This window comes from Eretmochelys imbricata, chromosome 2 (genome assembly GCF_965152235.1).
Source record: "Eretmochelys imbricata isolate rEreImb1 chromosome 2, rEreImb1.hap1, whole genome shotgun sequence".
NCBI lineage: Eukaryota > Metazoa > Chordata > Testudines > Cheloniidae > Eretmochelys > Eretmochelys imbricata.
This window is the reverse complement of record NC_135573.1, coordinates 238,790,573-238,811,871: the sequence shown is the minus strand read 5'-3', so window position 1 is coordinate 238,811,871 and position 21,299 is coordinate 238,790,573. Positions and strand designations below refer to the sequence as shown.

The window sequence follows — 21,299 nt, the reverse complement described above, 5'->3', positions numbered from 1 at the left end:
CCCAACAAAGAAAATAACAGAACGCCACTAGCCATCACCTTCAGCCCCCAACTAAAACCTCTCCAATGCATCATCAAAGATTTACAACCTATCCTGAAGGATGACCCATCACTCTCACAGATCTTGGGAGACAGGCCAGTCCTTGCTTACAGACAGCCCCCCAACCTGAAGCAACCACACACCGCACAACAGAACCACTAACCCAGGAAACTATCCTTGCAACAAAGCCCGTTGCCAACTCTGTCCACATATCTATTCAGGGGACACCATCATAGGGCCTAATCACATCAGCCACATTATCAGAGGCTCGTTCATATCTACCAATGTGATATATGCCATCATGTGCCAGTAATGCCCCTCTGCCATGTACAGTGGTCAAACTGGACAGTCTCTACGTAAAAGAATAAATGGACACAAATCAGACGTCAAGAATTATAACATTCAAAAACCAGTCGGAGAACACTTCAGTCTCTTTGGTCACTCGATTACAGACCTAAAAGTGGCAATTCTTCAACAACAAAAACTTCAAAAACAGACTCCAACGAGAGACTGCTGAACTGGAATTAATTAGCAAACTGGATACTATTAACTTAGGCTTGAATAAAGACTGGGAGTGGATGGGTCATTACACAAAGTAAAACTACTTCCCCATGTTTATTCCCCCCTGCGGTTCCTCATATGTTCTTGTCTACTGCTGGAAATGGCCCACCTTGATTATCACTACAAAAGGTTTTTCCCCCCTGCTCTCCTGCTGGTAATAGCTCACCTTATCTGATCACTCTCGTTACAGTGTGTATGGTAACACCCATTGTTTCATGTTCTCTGTGTATATAAATCTCCCCACTGTATTTTCCACTGAATGCATCCGATGAAGTGAGCTGTAGCTCACGAAAGCTTATGCTCAAATAAATTTGTTAGTCTCTAAGGTGCCACAAGTCCTCCTTTCTTTTTGTGGATACAGACTAACACGGCTGCTACTCCGAATCCTAGGGTAATTAGGCTTAGATGGCATTTACTTGCTAGTTGTGAAGTTTAGGTTTATTTTTTTTCTCATCACATTCAAATAATTGCTTGAGTGGTTCTAGGCACAAAGGTTACCATCACATGCTGTCATAAATATAAAGGGAAGGGTAAACCCATTTGAAATCCCCCCTGTAAAATCAGGATGGTAGATATCTTACAGGGTAATTAGATTCAAAAACATAGAGAACCCCTCTAGGCAAAACCTTAAGTTACAAAAAAGATACACAGACAGAAATAGTTATTCTATTCAGCACAATTCTTTTCTCAGCCATTTAAAGAAATCATAATCTAACACATACCTAGCTAGATTACTTACTAAAAGTTCTAAGACTCCATTCCTGGTCTATCCCCGGCCAAGACGACTACAGACAGACACAGACCCTTTGTTTCTCTCCCTCCTCCCAGCTTTTGAAAGTATCTTGTCTCCTCATTGGTCATTTTGGTCAGGTGCCAGCGAGGTTACCTTTAGCTTCTTAACCCTTTACAGGTGAGAGGAGCTTTCCCCTGGCCAGAGGAGGGAGAGAAACAAAGGGTCTGTGTCTGTCTGTAGTCATCTTGGCCGGGGATAGACCAGGAATGGAGTCTTAGAACTTTTAGTAAGTAATCTAGCTAGGTATGTGTTAGATTATGATTTCTTTAAATGGCTGAGAAAAGAATTGTGCTGAATAGAATAACTATTTCTGTCTGTGTATCTTTTTTGTAACTTAAGGTTTTGCCTAGAGGGGTTCTCTATGTTTTTGAATCTAATTACCCTGTAAGATATCTACCATCCTGATTTTACAGGGGGGATTTCTTTATTTCTATTTACTTCTATTTTTTATTAAAATTCTTCTTGTAAAAAACTGAATGCTTTTTCATTGTTCTCAGATCCAAGGGTTTGGGTTTGTGGTCACCTATGCAAATTGGTGAGGCTTTTTATCCAACATTTCACAGGAAAGGGGGGGTGCAAGTGTTGGGAGGATTGCTCATTGTTCTTAAGATCCAAGAAGTCTGGGTCTGTAGTTACCTAGGCAAATTGGTGAGGCTTTTTACCAAACCTTGTCCAGGAAGTGGGGTGCAGGGTTTTGGGAAGTATTTTGGGGGGAAAGACGCGTCCAAACAGCTCTTCCCCAGTAACCAGTATTAGTTTGGTGGTGGTAGCGGCCAGTCCAAGGACAACGGGTGGAATATTTTGTACCTTGGGGAAGTTTTGACCTAAGCTGGTAAAGATAAGCTTAGGGGGTTTTTCAGGCAGGTCCCCACATCTGTACCCTAGAGTTCAGAGTGGGGGAGGAACCTCGACATGGTGGCATAGTGGTGGGATTAACCTGAAATCATTTTGAGATCCAGTTGAGATTTTTTGAACTAGAAATACAGATTTTAAAAAGGAATTTTTTTTTTCCTGTGGAAAGGAAGTCCAGAAAGCAGCTTTGAAACTGAAAGCAGCTTGGCTTTTCTCTGCTTTGTGGCCAAGCAGAGACAAAAGGGGATTATCTTTGTGAATTGCAGGTTTTCTTTGCCTGGAGGCAGGGTACTTAACTCCTGCAGGGAAATTCACAGTCTCCCAACCCAGAGTTTTTTTTTCTTTTCTTCCTAAAAGTAAATGGGGGGGGGTGTGCTCTACCCATTTGCCTGGAGACAAAAGTGGCAGGGTTTTTTTTTTAGGATTTTGATTTTTTTGTTTTACAAGGAGCACAGGTTTGAAAAGGAATTTTTTTTTTTGGGCTGGGTAAGCAGGTTTCCAAGTAGTTGGAGGTTTTTTGCTTTAATTTGGGCCCAGAGCAGAGACAAGGGAATTGTCTTTTTCTGTAGGCTGACAATCACTATCAGAGAATAGGTATTCTATTCCAGCACAGCAAAATTTTACAGCCAAGTTTTGTTTGTTTATTTCTAAACCTTGGGTGTAAAGTTAGTTAAAAACAGAGAGGTTAGAATGGCAAAATCCGCGGCTCGACTACAGGTCGAATTAGCCAAATTTCAGGCTAAGGAAAGACAAAGGGAACATGAAAGACAGATAGAACTCATGCGGCTGAAGAAGGAACAAGAAAGGGAGGCAGAACAACACCAAGCGGCTGCTCACAGGAGAGCTATGGAAGCGAGGGACAAAGAACTGGAGGAGAAGGAAAAAGAGAGGAAGTATGTGGAGGAGATGGAGAAGATAAAGGCTCAGCAGAATATCCCAACAAACCCTAGTAATCCTTCTCCAAGTACCACTTCCCATCCCAGAAAGTTCCCCACCTACAAGGCAGGCGATGATACTGAGGCCTTCCTAGAAAACTTCGAAAGGGCCTGCCTTGGGTACAACATCTCTACTGACCAATACATGGTAGAGCTGAGGCCGCAGCTCAGTGGACCCTTAGCTGAGGTGGCAGCTGAAATGCCTAAAGAACACATGAACAAGTATGAACTGTTTAAATCCAAGGTGAGAGTCAGAATGGGGATAACACCCGAGCAGTCTCGTCGGAGGTTCAGAGCCCTAAGGTGGAAACCAGACATGTCATTTACCCGACATGCCTACCACATTGTGAAACATTGGGATGCCTGGATATCAGGAGCAAGTGTTGAATCTCCAGTAAATTTGTCCTTCCTAATGCAAATGGAACAATTCTTAGAGGGTGTTCCTGAGGAAATAGAAAGATACATCCTAGATGGGAAACCCAAAACTGTAATTGAGGCAGGAGAGATTGGAGCCAGATGGGTGGAGGTGGCAGAGAAGAAGAAAACTGGTCGCAGTCGGAGCGGAGACCAGAAGGGACCACCCCAGACCACACCCTATTACCGGGGGCCGCCCAAAGCCCCACCTACCTCCCAAAGAACCCTCCAGACCCCTTATCGTCCCACCACCCCGTTCTCCAGCAACCCTCCTCGCCCCAGTGACCCGTCAGCTGGACGATGTTTTAAGTGTAACGAGCTGGGGCATGTAAAGGCCAACTGCCCCAAGAACCCCAACAGGTTACAGTTCATTGCACCGGAATCACACCAGAGGTCCATAGGCCCAGATACCTCCCAGATACCCTTGGAGCGGAGGGAAACTGAGTGTAGGCGGGAAGAAGGTCACCGCGTGGAGGGACACCGGAGCACAAGTGTCAGCTATCCATGCTTCCTTAGTGGACCCCAATTTAATCAACCCAGAGATCCAAGTGACGATTCAACCCTTCAAGTCCAACTCTTTCAATTTGCCTACAGCCAAGTTGCCTGTCCAGTACAAGGGCTGGTCAGGAATGTGGACTTTTGCAGTCTATGATGATTATCCCATCCCCATGCTGTTGGGGGAAGACTTGGCCAATCATGTGAAGCAGGCCAAGAGGGTGGGAATGGTCACCCGCAGCCAGGCTAAACAAGCCGTGAGGCCTAGCTCTGTTCCGGAAACTTCTATCAGGACCCAGTCAGAGGTGATGGACCCGGACCCCAGGCCAATGTCTGCAACAGCAGTAGTGGATCCAGTCCCAGAGACCCAGACGGAACCAGTCCCAGAACTGGAACCAGCCAAACAACCAACACCAGACCCCGTGCCAGCACTGAATCCAGTACTTGCAACCTCAACACCAGAGGGCCCCACTGAACCTGAACTGGCAGCAGCCGATAACCCTACACAAGAGGCTCAGCCGGAGCCTGAATCCCAACATAGTGCACCAGCGGAGAGCGGTTCACAGTCAACAGAAACAGCTCCATTCCCTATATCGCTTCCAGAGGGACCAAGCCTAGGTCCACAATCCAATGAGGAACTGATGTCTCCAGCATCAAGGGAACAGTTCCAGACCGAACAGGAAGCAGATGAAAGCCTCCAGAGAGCTTGGACGGCGGCACGGAGCAACCCACCGCCTCTCAGCTCTTCTAATCGATCCAGGTTTGTTGTAGAAAGAGGACTTTTATACAAGGAAACTCTTTCTGGTGGACACCAGGAAGACTGGCATCCTCGGAGACAGTTGGTAGTTCCAACTAAATACCGGGCCAAGCTCTTGAGCTTAGCCCATGATCACCCTAGTGGCCATGCTGGGGTGAACAGGACCAAAGACCGTTTGGGGGGATCATTCCACTAGGAGGGAACGGGCAAGGATGTTTCTACCTATGTCCAGTCTTGTGAGGTGTGCCAAAGAGTGGGAAAACCCCAAGACCAGGTCAAAGCCCCTCTCCAGCCACTCCCCATCATTGAAGTTCCATTTCAGCGAGTAGCTGTGGATATTCTGGGTCCTTTTCCGAAAAAGACACCCAGAGGAAAGCAGTACATACTGACTTTCATGGATTTTGCCACCCGATGGCCGGAAGCAGTAGCTCTAAGCAACACCAGGGCTAAAAGTGTGTGCCAGGCACTAGCAGACATTTTTGCCAGGGTAGGTTGGCCCTCCGACATCCTCACAGATGCAGGGACTAATTTCCTGGCAGGAACTATGAAAAACCTTTGGGAAGCTCATGGGGTAAATCACTTGGTTACCACTCCTTACCACCATCAAACAAATGGCATGGTGGAGAAGTTTAATGGAACTTTGGGGGCCATGATACGTAAATTTGTAAATGAGCACTCCAATGATTGGGACCTAGTGTTGCAGCAGTTGCTCTTTGCCTACAGAGCTGTACCACATCCCAGTTTAGGGTTTTCCCCATTTGAACTTGTATATGGCCGTGAGGTTAAGGGGCCATTGCAGTTGGTGAAGCAGCAATGGGAGGGATTTACACCTTCTCCAGGAACTAACATTCTGGACTTTGTAACCAACCTACAAAACACCCTCCGAACCTCTTTAGCCCTTGCTAGAGAAAACTTACAGGATGCTCAAAAAGAGCAAAAAGCCTGGTATGATAAACATGCCAGAGAGCGTTCCTTCAAAGTAGGAGACCAGGTCATGGTCTTAAAGGCGCTCCAGGCCCATAAAATGGAAGCATCGTGGGAAGGGCCATTCATGGTCCAGGAGCGCCTGGGAGCTGTTAATTATCTCATAGCATTCCCCACCTCCAACCGAAAGCCTAAGGTGTACCATATTAATTCTCTAAAGCCCTTTTATTCCAGAGAATTAAAGGTTTGTCAGTTTACAGCCCACGGAGGAGACGATGCTGAGTGGCCCGAAGGTGTCTACTACGAAGGGAAATGTGGTGGTGGTGTGGAAGAGGTGAACCTCTCCATGACCCTTGGGCGTATGCAGCGACAGCAGATCCAGGAGCTGTGCACTAGCTACGCACCAACGTTCTCAGCCACCCCAGGACTGACTGAATGGGCATACCACTCCATTGACACAGGTAATGCTCACCCAATTAGGGTCCAACCTTACCGGGTGTCTCCTCAAGCTAAAACTGCTATAGAACGGGAGATCCAGGATATGTTACAGATGGGTGTAATCCGCCCCTCTGAAAGTGCATGGGCATCTCCAGTGGTTCTAGTTCCCAAACCAGATGGGGAAATACGTTTTTGCGTGGACTACCGTAAGCTAAATGCTGTAACTCGCCCAGACAACTATCCAATGCCACGCACAGATGAACTATTAGAGAAACTGGGACGGGCCCAGTTCATCTCTACCTTGGACTTAACCAAGGGGTACTGGCAGGTACCGCTAGTTGAATCTGCCAAAGAAAGGTCAGCCTTCGTCACGCATCTCGGGCTGTACGAATTTAATGTACTCCCTTTCGGGCTGCGAAATGCACCCGCCACTTTCCAAAGACTTGTAGATGGTCTCCTAGCGGGATTAGGAGAATATGCAGTCGCCTACCTTGATGACGTGGCCATATTTTCGGATTCCTGGGCAGACCACCTGGAACATCTACAAAAAGTCCTTGAGCGCATAAGGGAGGCAGGACTAACTGTTAAGGCTAAGAAGTGTCAAATAGGCCTAAACAGAGTGACTTACCTTGGACACCAGGTGGGTCAAGGAACTATCAGCCCCCTACAGGCCAAAGTGGATGCTATCCAAAAGTGGCCTGTCCCAAAGTCAAAGAAACAGGTTCAATCCTTCTTAGGCTTGGCCGGTTATTACAGACGATTTGTACCGCACTACAGCCAAATCGCTGCCCCACTGACAGACCTAACCAAAAAGAAACAGCCAAATGCTGTTCAGTGGACCGAAAAGTGTCAGAAGGCCTTTAACAAGCTTAAAGCGACACTCATGTCTGACCCTGTACTAAGGGCCCCAGACTTTGACAAACCGTTTCTAGTAACCACAGATGCGTCCGAGCGTGGTGTGGGAGCAGTTTTAATGCAGAAAGGCCCTGATCAAGAATTCCACCCTGTAGTGTTTCTCAGCAAAAAACTGTCTGAGAGGGAAAGCAACTGGTCAGTCACTGAAAAAGAATGTTACACCATTGTCTATGCTCTGGCAAAGCTACGCCCATATGTTTGGGGACGGCGTTTCCACCTGTAAACCGACCATGCTGCACTGAAGTGGCTTCACACCGTCAAGGAAACTAACAAAAAACTTCTTCGGTGGAGTTTAGCTCTCCAAGATTTTGCTTTCGACATCCAACACATCTCAGGAGCTTCTAACAAAGTGGCTGATGCACTCTCCCGTGAAAGTTTCCCAGAATCAACTGGTTAAAATTGTCCTTGAGATGTGGAAAATATTGTTAGTCTTTATGTACTTGGTAGTATATTTAGAGATGCATGTGTCTTATTAACTCTGTTTTTCCTAGAGCTCCAGGAATAAATCCCAGCCAGTGTTTCACCCTAGCTGAGATTTGGGGGGCGTGTCATAAATATAAAGGGAAGGGTAAACCCCTTTGAAATCCCTCCTGGCCAGGGGAAAGCTCCTCTCACCTGTAAAGGGTTAAGAAGCTAAAGGTAAACTCGCTGGCACCTGACCAAAATGACCAATGAGGAGACAAGATACTTTCAAAAGCTGGGAGGAGGGAGAGAAACAAAGGGTCTGTGTCTGTCTGTAGTCGTCTTGGCCGGGGATAGACCAGGAATGGAGTTTTAGAACTTTTAGTAAGTAATCTAGCTAGGTATGTGTTAGATTATGATTTCTTTAAATGGCTGAGAAAAGAATTGTGCTGAATAGAATAACTATTTCTGTCTGTGTATCTTTTTTGTAACTTAAGGTTTTGCCTAGAGGGGTTCTCTATGTTTTTGAATCTAATTACCCTGTAAGATATCTACCATCCTGATTTTACAGGGGGGATTTCTTTATTTCTATTTACTTCTATTTTTTATTAAAAGTCTTCTTGTAAAAAACTGAATGCTTTTTCATTGTTCTCAGATCCAAGGGTTTGGGTTTGTGGTCACCTATGCAAATTGGTGAGGCTTTTTATCCAACATTTCACAGGAAAGGGGGGGTGCAAGTGTTGGGAGGATTGTTCATTGTTCTTAAGATCCAAGAAGTCTGGGTCTGTAGTTACCTAGGCAAATTGGTGAGGCTTTTTACCAAACCTTGTCCAGGAAGTGGGGTGCAGGGTTTTGGGAAGTATTTTGGGGGGAAAGACGCGTCCAAACAGCTCTTCCCCAGTAACCAGTATTAGTTTGGTGGTGGTAGCGGCCAGTCCAAGGACAACGGGTGGAATATTTTGTACCTTGGGGAAGTTTTGACCTAAGCTGGTAAAGATAAGCTTAGGGCGTTTTTCAGGCAGGTCCCCACATCTGTACCCTAGAGTTCAGAGTGGGGGAGGAACCTTGACACATGCTTATCTGGATTGTTTAACTGCATGAGATAGGGACTTGGGGAACACTGTCTCACTCCTGGCTGTCCCCCCAAGGATCTCATCTGAAATAAGATGTACTATAACTATGCCCTGTGCAGATATTCTAGCACATAAGCTTAAAATTCACTGAATATTTATTTAAGTACAGAAATTCCTTACTTAACACTGTCCCGGTGAACGTTTCATTGTTACATTGCTGATCAATTAGGGAACATGCTTGTTTAAAGTTGCGCAGTGTTCCCTGATAAGGTCGTTTGGCAGCTGCCTGCTTTGTCCACTGCTTGCAGGATTCTCTGGAAGAGGAGCCCCTCCTTGTGGGGATTAGAACCGGGGGGGCCAACAGCCCCCCCCCATCGGCTCCCCTAAATACCCTGTAAGGTATGTGGCTCGGCAGCTGCCCAGCAGCAGTTCAGGTGGCCCTCTCCCCACTGCCATGCTGCTCCTGCCCTGCCCTCTGCCTTGGAGCTGCTCCTGGGAGCTTCCTGCTTGGTGGGGAGGGCGGGGGGGAGAGGGGTGCTGATGTCAGGATGTCCCCCTATTCCTGCTCCTCCCCCCACTCCGTAACTCCTCTCCACAAAGTGGAGGAGGGGACAGTCACAGGGCTCGGGGACAGAAGCGGGGGAGCGGAGAGCTTGCAGGAAGCTATTGGTTCCTGTCTGAATGGGCTGATCTGCTTAAAAGGGCAACGTACTTGAAGTGCAGTCAGTATACTTAAAGGGGCACTGCAAGTCTCTCCCTCTCTCTTACTCATGCACGCACCCCACAGCACTTTGGAAAGTCAGCACCAGTGCAGCTGTGCATGTGCTGTCAGGAGGAGGGATTGGTGCGCTCCAGCTGGATAGCGTGGGCTCATCAACATGTTCAGTTTTTGCAGGGAAGTGTTTGCAGCTACTGCCCTGCATCTATTGTGTTTCCTCCCTCCTGCCTCAGTCCATGCTGCCTTGTAGAGTGTGAGGCTACATTAACAGCAGCATATTAACCCTTGAGGGCTCAGCCAAGTGCTAGTTCATCATTTAGCAGCAAGGCATTCCCTGGGAAATATTCCATCCTACTCCACCACCTCAACCAAGCTTTACAATCATTCATTGCTGTGTACAATATTAAACTGTTTGTTTAAAATTGTTTAAAACTTATAATGTATATGTATATGTATATAATGTCTTTTCTCTGGCAAAAAAAAAAAAATTTCCTTGGAACCTAACCCCCCCCCCCCCATTTACATTAGTTCTTATAGGGAAATTTGATTCGCTTAACATCATTTTGCATAAAGTCGCATTTTTCAGGAACATAACTACAACGTTAAGTGAGGAGTTACATACAGTAAACTCAGTGACCTGGATAGTTGCTAAAGATGAACAGAAAAGGCTGCAAACACAACAAAAGAAAGTTCTTTTGTAAATTTAAGCAAGTTCTTTTTCTATACTAAATATTCATCTAGCTCTACTAATAATTTCTTTAGGAAGTTTTGAATTTCAGCTTCTGTCTGACCTTTTTGAAGTTAGGAAAACAAAACTGAACTCCACAGGCAATGATTTAATAAATGACTTATATAAAAGAGCATCCTAATTTCTGTATTGTTCTCCTCCGTTATTAATACAGCCTCCACAGGGAGGTGAAAACTAATTTACACGCCCCATGCGTCTATTATTAGTTTCAACTGTGCCTTGCATTTGTCTATATTAAGTTTTGTTACCCAATGTGCGCACGCGCGCGTGCACCCATCCACACTTACTTTACCTACCTTTTGGAAGCACTGCTAAAAGATTAGCATCAATGTCCTTTGTGCTATTAGCAAGTTCTTCTTTATCCTCAAATGAAAATTCTTTCTGAAAACTGAAAATAATAATATCTGGTTTACCGAGCTGTGAACACTTCAGCTACAGATCAAATTAAGCCAAGATATACAGAGATTTACTTCATGATACCTTAACATACAGACACAAAGAAGAGTATTTGCCATGATTTCAGGAGACACAGAAACAAGGCCAGACTGCCATTAATGGGACAATTAATGAAAGTAGTACAGTAAACAGAAGCAATGTAAGTGCTATATTAGATTTATAATAATATAATGTAATATAAGATAAGTAGTAAACCTATGAAAGAGTAAAGAAACTTAAACCAATGCCAGGCTTTACTGAATTTGGAAGAGTTAGTTGCAACAGATAGTAGCCCATTCTGCATTAAATTATTATTTATATTAGGGCTGTCGATTAATCACAGTTAACTCGCGCGATTAACTCAAAAAAATTAAGTGTGGTTAAAAAATTAATCATGCTTAATAGCAGTTTTAATCGCACTGTTAGACTACCAATTGAAATTTATTAAATATTTTGGATGTTTTTCTACATTTTCAAATATATTGATTTCAGTTACAACACAGAATACAAAGTGTACAGTGCTCAATTTATATTATTATTTTTATTATAAATATTTGCACTATAAAAATGATAAAAGAAACAGTATTTTGCAATTCACTGCATGCAAGTACTGTACAGTACTGCACTCTCTTTAACATGAAAGTGCAACTTACAAATGTAGATTTTTTTTTAAACACAACTGCACACAAAAAGAAAACAATGTAAAAATTTAGAGCCTACAAGTCCATTCAGTCCTACTTCTCGCTCAGCCAATCACTAAGACAAACAAGTTTGTTTACATTTACGGAAGATAATGCTGCGCACTTCTTATTTACAATGTCATCAGAAAGTGAGAACAGGCATTCGCATGGGACTTTTGGAGTCAGCATTGCAAGGTACCTACATTCCAGATATGCTAAACATTTGTATGCCCCTTCATGCTTCGACCACCATTCCAGAGGACATGTTTCCATGCTGATGATGCTCATTAAAAAAATGTGTTAATTAAATTTGTTACTGAACTCCTTGGGGAAGAAGTGTATGTCTCCGGCTCTATTTTACCCACATTCTGTCATCTATTTCATGTTGTAGTCATCTCAGATGATGACTCTGCACATGTTCACTTTAAAAAAAAACTTTCGCTGAAGATTTGACAAAATGCAAAGAAGGTACCAATGTGAGATTTCTAAAGACAACTATAGCACTCGACCCAAGGTTTAAGAATCTGAAGTGTCTTCCAAAATCTGAAAGGGATGAGGTGTGGAGCTTGCTTTCAGAAGTCTTAAAAGTGCAACACTCCGATGCAGAAACTACAGAACCTGAACCCCACAAAAGAAAATCAACCTTCTGCTGGTGACATTTGACTCAGATGATGAAAATGAACATGTGTTGGTCCGCAGTGCTTTGGATTGTTATCAAGCAGAACCTGTCATCAGCATGGATGCATGAAATGGTGGTTGAAGCATGAAGGGACATATGAATCTTTAGCACATCTGGCATTAGGGTGACCAGACAGCAAGGGTGAAAAATTGAGACAGGGTGGGGGGTAATAGGTGCCTATATAAGCAAAAGCTCTGAATATCAGGACATCTGGACACCCTATCTGGCATGTAAATATCTTGCGATGCTGGCTACAACAGTGCCATGCAAACACCTGTTCTCACTTTCAGGTGACATTCAGGTGACATGTGGGCAGCATTATCTCCTGTAAATATAAACAAACTTGTCTGTCTGAGCGATTGGCTGAACAAGAAGTAGGACTGAGTGGACTGTAGGAGCTAAAGTTTTGCATTGTTTTATTTTTGAATGAAGGGGGGTTTTTGGTACATAATTCTACATTTGTAAGTTCAACTTTCATGATAAAAAGAGTTTGCACTACGTACTTGTATTAGGTGAATTGAAAAATACCATTTATTTTGTTTTTTACAGTGCAAATATTTTTAATCAAAAATAGATATAAAGTGAGCACTGTACACTTTGTATACTGTGTTGTAATTGATATTATTTGAAAATGTGGAAAACATCCAAAAATATCTAAAGAAATAGTATTCTATTATTTAACAGTGCGATTAATCACGATTAAATTGTTTTATCGCACGATTAATCACAATTAATTTTTTTAATTGCTTAACAGCCCTAATTTATATCTGAAATAGTCTTGGTGAAAGCATTCCTTATAAATACCTTTAATGTTAACATTTCACACAACGTTGCAGGTTATATTTATCTTTTCGGTACTATGACACATTCCAGACAGAACACCCTGGGTACAGTTAACATGACATTTATGATACAGACACACATACATCTATGTATCTGTGTACATATCATGGCTTTTAGAACAGCAGGCCATCCAGCACCTTTCATTGATTAAGAAAAAAAAAAAGGCTCAACTGTCCATTTACGTGAGAAAAATATTTCTTGAAATTCAACTGTTTAGCATTTTTTGAGATTGTTATGTAAAATACAGGTGTTATACCGTACAGACATCTTCAGTTGGCACTGAGATCCCTTATGTTAAGTTAGGAAGAGTCTATTGAGAGAATCAGGGTATGCCTACACTAGAACCGCTACAGCAGCACAGCTGTAACGTAGGCACTTACTTCAGTAATGGAAGGGGTTCTCCCATCACCGTACTAACTCCACCTCTCTGAGAAGTGGTAGCTGGGTCGACAGAAGATCTTGCAGTGTCTATACTGTGGTTTAGGTTGGCTTAATTACATCACACATGGCCAAGACTCAGAGACAGAAGTCAGGAGAAGATGCCGAGGCTGGGCCTGGCCATTGCTGAACCAAGAAAGTGACCACTAGATGTGTGCACGAGAGGCAAAGTCTCCCACAATGACACAAGTAGGCACGAGGGGTTTTCCCTACAAGTGAGGATGAAATTACAATATATGCTGGCTGGACAAGTTGTGTTAACTGCTAAAGAAAGCTAATAGCAAGTTGAATGCTCAGATTCCCATTAACTTGTTGATAACAGAAATCTGTACCTCAGCATGGAATAAAACAATTTAATGGCTCAAAAACCATACTGTGGCCATCAGCAAATGGGGTAAGTCTGGCTTTCATTTTAGGCTGCCAGAGGCTAAGAAAAGCCCACTGCATATTTCCATGTATCCAGTGTTGCCAAACTCTCCTGATGTGTCATTTTCATTAAGCCACAGATCCTAGCATTGCTTGATTACAAGAGAATCCCTGCTTTCATTTAAAAAGTTCCTAGCCCTCATGATTGTGGGGAAAACCTTGAAAATATGAACAATATTGACTCAAAATTTATAAAGGTAAATGAACTCAAAATTAGTTACTTAAAAATCTGATTACTTAAACTAAGCTTTGGGTGTCAGCCTGATTCATGACTTTTGAATCCCTGGGTCCGTGGTTCTCAATCAGGAGTACACGTACTCCGGGGGTACACATAGATCTTCCATGGGGTACATCACCTCATCTAGGTATTTGCCTAATTTTACAACAGGCTACATAAAAAGCACTAGCAAAGTCAGTACAAACTAAAATTTAATACAATGACTTGTTTATACTGCTCTATATAACATATACAGAAATGTAAGTACAATATTTATATTCCCATTGATTTATTTTATAATCATATGGCAAAAATGAGAAAATAAGCAATTTTTCAGTAATAGTGTGCTGTGACACTTTTGTATTTTTCCATCTGATTTTGTAAGCAAGTAGTTATTAAGTGAGGTGTAACTTGGGGGTACACAAGACAAATCAGACTCCTGAAAGGGGTACAGTAGTCTAGAAGGTTGAGAGCCACTGACATAGGGCTAGTAGTACCATTGACAACAGTGATTATGCTGCCATAGTGCATGTGAAATAACATTATACTTTGAGTTTAGTTCAATATAGACTCCTGACATAGGAAAGCATTTAAGCACATTTCAATTAAGCATGTGCTTACATCCCCCTTTGACTCAATGGGCGTAAGCCCTTGCCTATACTGGCCACTATATCTTCTGTGGGTTTTCTGCTTTTCCTCAGCCCCTCTCTCAAGGCCTCAAGATTTTTGTTGTTGTTTTAAAAGTCTTCTGCATGGGATCATGTGTGCTGTAAACTGGTGTGGCAGTATGCCAGTTAGGTAGCTTCAGTTCGCATAAAGAATTTTGAGGAAGGTTTAGTAGTAAGTTGCTGAGGGAGCTCTGGGAACGTGTCCTGAATTCATCATGCTGCCATCTGACTATTTCAAAAACATTTACTTAATCAAATCAATGCCTTGTACTGCTTTACCCAGACAGCATGTCTATACCGATAGTAAAAGGCAAAAAGGAAGATATTGCTCTTTAAAAACAATACAATTTATCCAAAGAATATGGTATAAAGAAATACAGAAGTCCTGAGAAAGCAGAGATGCATTTAGCACTTATCACAATGTGAGGGGCCTCTTATTGAAATCTGTGTGGATTTTTTGGTTGGCCTTTCCCAATTCCAGGAGAAAGGAGAATGGTGAAAGAGGACTCAGGATCCTGAAACTGACAGTCCCCAGGGCTAATGCGGGAGGCCAGCATCCACGCCAATCCGATCAGCAGGGTGGGCAGGTCAATGAGGGAGTCAATAGCCCAGGGTCTTCCTCAGCGTGAGCTGGGGCTGCCAGGGCAGAATAAGATAGCCAGGGAGAGAGCAGCTGCTCAGAACACGGCTGAGGAGAGAGCAGCCGCAGATGGGGGAGAGAGCGCTGGGGCGAGTCTCCTGCTCATGCAGCAGAGTTGTGTGCACTGGTTTAGGGAGAGAGAAAGAGATGGAGGGCATCAAGTGCCAGAGCCATAGGGGGACGTGGCCTGACAGTAGGGCAGAATGGGTTCTATCATGGAGCCAAACCCCATCCTGGGGCAGTGCCACACCAGCACCATCACAGCAACACATCCAGGTCCAGGAAGACTTTGCTGGACTCGTAAATTTGTTGTTACTGTAAAGTTTATTGCATGTGAGAGACTGCTTTGACCCCCTACCCAATCCATCTCCTCACAATGCTTCCAGGGTGTTCTTTAATCCCCAAAGAAACAGCTTTAGTGTAAATAAACTGTATATGTGTTTAAGTGAATGGCAGGGATTACAGGTTAACAGGGTAACAAGGGAGTTAGGAGTATCCTGGAGTAGGGGCACCCTCATCCCAGCCCAGAGTTTAGGGTTGCCAACAGGCCCTTATTACTAGGGACGTCCCTTATTTCTTCATCTCTGTACAGCAAAATCGGGTGTTGTTGAGTGCTGCAAAAACAGCAAGAAATAGTCCTAGCAAACGTAGGTGAATACTGGTTAATAATTCTTAATAAATAAATAAATAAATAATATCGGAAGGTGGGGTGCGAGTGCTAAGAACGCAGTCCCTTATTTTTGAAATACATTGGCAATCCTTGCCCATAGAGCGACTGAGGTAAACGTGAAGGAACGCCCGAGCTCAGTCCTCCTTGCATGGTGTGAGTCATGCTCATGCATAGCTGGGAGGGAAAGTCAAGGTGGGCAGGTACTGGGTGAAGTGAGTTGGGGAGGGACTGAGATCCTTTTGTTGCTTGGTTCAGCTGGGGTACTGCGTACATACAGAAATTCCCCTCCTACAGTGGGACAAATCCCCTCCTTATAACATTAAATACAAATGTTTATTTGTAAGCTCAACTGAATTAAAAGTAGTGAGATTATGGTAACTAAGAACTATGGTTTCAGTACTGCAGGTCATGAGAGGCAAAGGTTTTAATAAGATGCTGACAATTCATTTATTTCTCACTGATTTTCTTTTTGTAGATGGGGAAAATATTTAGAAATTCTCTCCTTTGCTCCATTAGTTATTTTCTGCTGGAAGAGTTGTTGCAGCCCCAACATTAGCTGCTCCTGTTGGGTCAGATAATCTGTGGTCTCTTGATTTATACGTAATCTAGTATTTAAAAAAAAAAAATCTTTAAATTCCCTCCCCCTACTCCCACATTCTAGGAATATTCGTTCCTCATTCCAAAAACCTAAAAGGTAACTTAATATGATTAGATGCTGATTCTGGCAGCTGCACTAGAAACTTCTGTGTTGCTGTACTTTACTGTTAAACACTTCATTTTTTAGTATTAAAATGATTTATGGCACACACTCAGGATTTTTACTGTTTGCCTTTCTTGCATTTTTCTGGCTGAAGTTGAAAAAGTTATTTTATCACCTTCTCTTCTGTTTTCTCCTTAACAAAGCCATTGTCAGATCTGGATTCTGCACAGGATTCAGAGAAAAGAAATGCATCCAACATCCTCAGCTGGAAGATGCCTTGTAATTATATTTCATGAAGCCTGATCAAGATCATGGGGTGCCACAAGCTCCCGTTTATTTCCAGACATAATAAAAAGTGTTGGAGTATTTTCCCCAATGAAAAGTTTAATAAAAGAATAATCTTCAGGAATCCACATGAATAATGTCAAATGTGTCTGGTAGCATTTCCTAATCTCCATATTTTAGTTTATTCCTCTAAATGCAATCATTTTTCTGTGCTGCATAAGAAGAGAATTTAAGAATCAAACTAGCTGTACTGCTCTCCTCTGACAATTTTTGGACAGGCAGTTGTTTTTAGACAACCGGGATTAACATTTGAAAACTTTACCTGCCACTGTAGCATGTAATGTTTGAATTAGCTGCTCCATTAACCTAGTTACATATCCAGAAGCAAACAGCAATTTGACTCAAATCCCATCGGCTACAGTGTTCAGCCACTGCTTCCTCCCATATACTATGGGATATTTTTCTTCAGGATTTAATATTATAACAGAAATACACCATCATAAAATAGATTTGCCACCCTACAAATTGGGCATACAGTTCTTGTTTCTCATTCTCCCCTTACATCATTTCCCCCACTTGTACTTTGAAAGGGAAAGATTTTGATATCACAGTTAAGTCCCTCTCCTCGATTGTGTTCATTTTGATTTCTCCTATGTCGCCCACTTTAAGGTTTTCCTATTCCCTTTTCCCCTACAACGCACAAAGAATGGGGGGGGGGGGGCTGGAACAATAAAGGTGGAGAGAAAGAGCCACGAAAAAAAAAGAGGTACTTGGTATATTAGAGTCCTGTTGAGCAAATATTTAAATAAGTTACTCCAAGACACCTAACTAATAGGCATTTAGAGCTTTGAATACCCAGGTCAGATACATAGCTTTCTGTCAAGTTGTTAAGGCAAAGAATAATTTTCAAATATGTCAGAAGCAACACAGATTCAAATGGTTATTACAGGTTATAATCTTACTATCAAGAAACTGGACAGATAAAAGGAATTTTACAATGTTTTACCTTAATGCTCTCCTTCTTTGGAGTAGTTTTGAGGTTTTAAATCTGATTGAATTCTCTTTGTCAAAATCTATGAGAAAGGAAAAACACAGTAAAGAGGCCATGTATTAATATTTAAATGGCTGTATCATTATCTCAACTCTCTGATGTTGGAAACAGTAGTGTCTTAGATTCTATAGTTGAATGCATATGTACAGCTGCAGGCCTAAAATGGTGACAACAAAGTCTTGAGAAAAAGTACAGAGACCATATGTTCCAATAAGTTTTTAATATGGTTTGTGACAACTAAATATATATGGTTCAAGTCGTTTAAACACAAGAGACTGAGCCAGGAACTACTAAATTCTAACCCTGACTCTGGCTGCATCTTCCTCTGTGATCTTCGGCAAGTTACTTACTCAGTTTCCCTGACCGTAGAATGGACATATTTGCCTGCTTAACATGGGAGTATCGAGTTTAAGGTTTATAAAGTACTTTGAAGATGAAAAGGGTTACAAAAGCATATTGTAACAAACATGGGTTGGACCCTAGCATTATTATAAAAACTGCACATTCGCTGCAAAAATCAGACATACCTAAGTAAATGTTTGATGCAGCAATGTATTCTGATGTAGGGTGACCAGATTTCCTGATTTTATAGGGACAGTCCCGATTTTGGGGGCTGTTTCTTATATAGGCACCTATTACCCCTCACCCCCATCCCGATTTTTCACACTTGCCCTCTGGTCACCCTATTCTGATGTCAGTAACAAACATTAGTAAAGGTTCCCCTAGTATCTGGCAACAACCAAACAATCTTCGTGAATAAACTGGAAATATGTTTAGTCATTTCCATCCTTGGGTCTTGCCCACCGTGGGTGTAAAGCTGTGTTAGATATAATCCTGTTTAAACATTTATAGCTGGCAGGGTTCTCGCACAGAACTCCTAATATTGAAGAACCATTAGGGAGGTAAGCAGTCAATAGTGCAGTAAGGTTAGGAGGCTGAGAAACATTCCAGTCAGGGACATTGTGCTAGAAACCAGCTAGCAGATATTTAAACACAGATGAAGCTACTATGATTTTACTCCTAGTGGGGAAACAGACTTTGGTCCCATCTGCACTGAAGTGAGTTGTCTCAGGGGACCAAGATACAGAATGGTTGTTCCTTGACATAACTGAGGGACTGTTGCATCTTGCAATGTAGACTGCTACATGACCAACACTTTAACATGATTTGAGGACATGGTTAAAAGCTGGTTATGTGCCATCTACACTAAGATGGTACTGTTGTGTAACCATGTCGAGGAACAACAGGTTTGTAATCAGTACCTGACACAGCTATATATAAGCTTGATGGAACCTATGATGTAACCAAGGGATATTGATACAATAATGGTGTAATTAGGTTTAATGTAGCTGGTTACCAAGAGCTGCATTTTCAAAGGGTCTGATGTCTGTACAACCTTTAAAAATTTGCTTGCTCATTCTCTCTTCCCACGCCTCAGAGATACATAGATTTAAATGGAGACCATTTAAATAGGATTATAAAAAGGCTAGAAAACATGTAAACCAACGACCTTTTTCTAGAATACTGAAATACACTGAAACAATTCAGTATTTCAAGCAATCTTGTTAAGTAAACAGCATTCTTCTAGTATACATAGGCATTATCATCTTTCCTGTTTTTTGCTGGCATTTTGTTTCTCTTTCCAACTAACTACATGGAAAATAAAGCTCATTAATCACACAGCAGAGACATTTTGTAAGACCAGTTACAAAGTGTTATAAGCAAAGATTTACGAATGGTTTACAAACCATAACACTAATAATTTTTAACAAAATTCTCCACAAGCATTTTCTAAAAAAGTCAGATTTATAATAATGTAAAAGCAGAGCGGATAAAAATTCTCCACAAAAAATCCAACGCAGTATGAGTTTGGTTAATCAAAACCAGGCATGCATAAAATTTATAACCATTCTAACAGTATATAACCCATCTTATACTATTTGGTACAAAAACAGCTGTCCACTACGAAAACCACATGTAGGCCACAGAAAAATTCCTTCCCACCACAGCCAAAAAAGGGAGAGAGCAGCTTTCACCATCTGAAATTTGAAGAAGGGGGAAGGAGCCGTGGCTCGCAGAGACACATGACGGACTCTTTGTTACCCATGAAACACATTTATCAACATTTAACATTTTTAAATTGCTGTGCACTTTATAGGGCAAATGCATCTGCTCCCACAAAAACTTGTTTCTGGTATACAGCTATGATATTTTATTGGTCCCCTTGCCTTGATTCATTCACATGTTGAAGACTTGTTAGAGTGTAATAAAGTAACTTACTGTCACAATCTACTAAACCTTAAAATTTAGTTATTAAAAAAGAATTGAAAGAATGGCAAAGGCTCCTTTCAGGAAAACTTAAGGAGTCCACAGAAAAATCATTTTAAGGTGGCTCTTTCAATGGTTAATCTAAAAATGTACACAGTCTAGTATGCTAAAGAGAAATCACTACAAATGTAACAATATTGTGTTCCCTTAACAGTCACAGGAAGATTATAAACACATTTATAATCCTATCAGAAATAATGTTAAGTATTTGTATTTACAATTCAGAGTATATTTACTTCAGTGTTAAATTATGAACTTGCTTCTGAGTTTAACTATTCAATATATTCCCACTCAATCTTAAAAACAGTGGTTAAAAATAAAAGCAGTTAAAATATATTCAGTTAGAATACTGAATTAGGAAACCTGGACATTCCATTGTTACTCAGTACATTTGAAGGCCTTAATTCAACTGCAAGCTAAGCTAATTAGAAGATCCATCTAATCGGATTTTTGAAAAGTGACCTTTGAGGAAATTATAAAATAGACTAGATGCCAAACTGAGTAGTAATTATTAAAGTACCAAATGCTTCTATGAAAGGACAAATAGTATGCATATATATACACACATTAAAAAAAAGGGGGGGGGGGGAGAGAAGAGAAATCTACTGCATTCTTCTCTATCCACTTTGAACTCTTACCTTGCTCCTCAGAGTATTTAACATTTCCCAGATAGCTGGAGATCCAAGGATTTCTGAACATGGTTGCACAAACAAAGGATTCAGCAATGAGAAACTACAATGGGAGCTAATTCTCAACCAGCCACAGCCCTAGGCCCGTCTAAGCAATACTGTGTAGAGATTTTTCATAGCACAGGACTGAAGCTGTCAGGCTACCGCGTCCCAGGGAGTATAGTAAATGCATAGCAATAGGCTGCAAAGTAGAGCAGCTCAAGCCCAGTAATCAGATTACAAGCGAAATTAGGCACATGAATTCTAAAACAAATTGGACAATGGTGATTGGGAGCTTTATAATATTACTACTTCAAAGCTCTAGCCAAATCACAAATTATATTCTAGCAAGAAGATATTGTAGAAACCCAATATTCTTTACAGGAAAATAAATTTCTCTCCAAAAGACAAGTAATTCCTTCTTATCTCTAAGCAGAATAAACTGCAAAGAATGCTTAAGCACAAAGTAAAGCACAGCAACTGGGCTGTCAAAAGACTGACTTTTAA

The 21,299-nt window shown here is 41.9% G+C and overlaps 1 protein-coding gene across 1 annotated transcript in view; it reads right to left on the bottom strand.

The window, feature by feature from the left end:
• Positions 1-20,823, bottom strand: part of SVIL (supervillin) — a 106,466-nt gene extending 85,643 nt beyond the window's left edge. Inside the window, exons 1-3 of the mRNA XM_077808759.1 lie at positions 20,763-20,823; positions 17,752-17,818; positions 10,361-10,452 (exon numbers count right to left, since the gene is read on the bottom strand). Of these exons, the coding sequence (XP_077664885.1) occupies positions 10,361-10,452; positions 17,752-17,818; positions 20,763-20,823 (220 nt within the window). The remainder of the gene's footprint in view (positions 1-10,360; positions 10,453-17,751; positions 17,819-20,762) is intronic.
• Between the last annotated feature and the right edge of the window lie 476 nt (positions 20,824-21,299).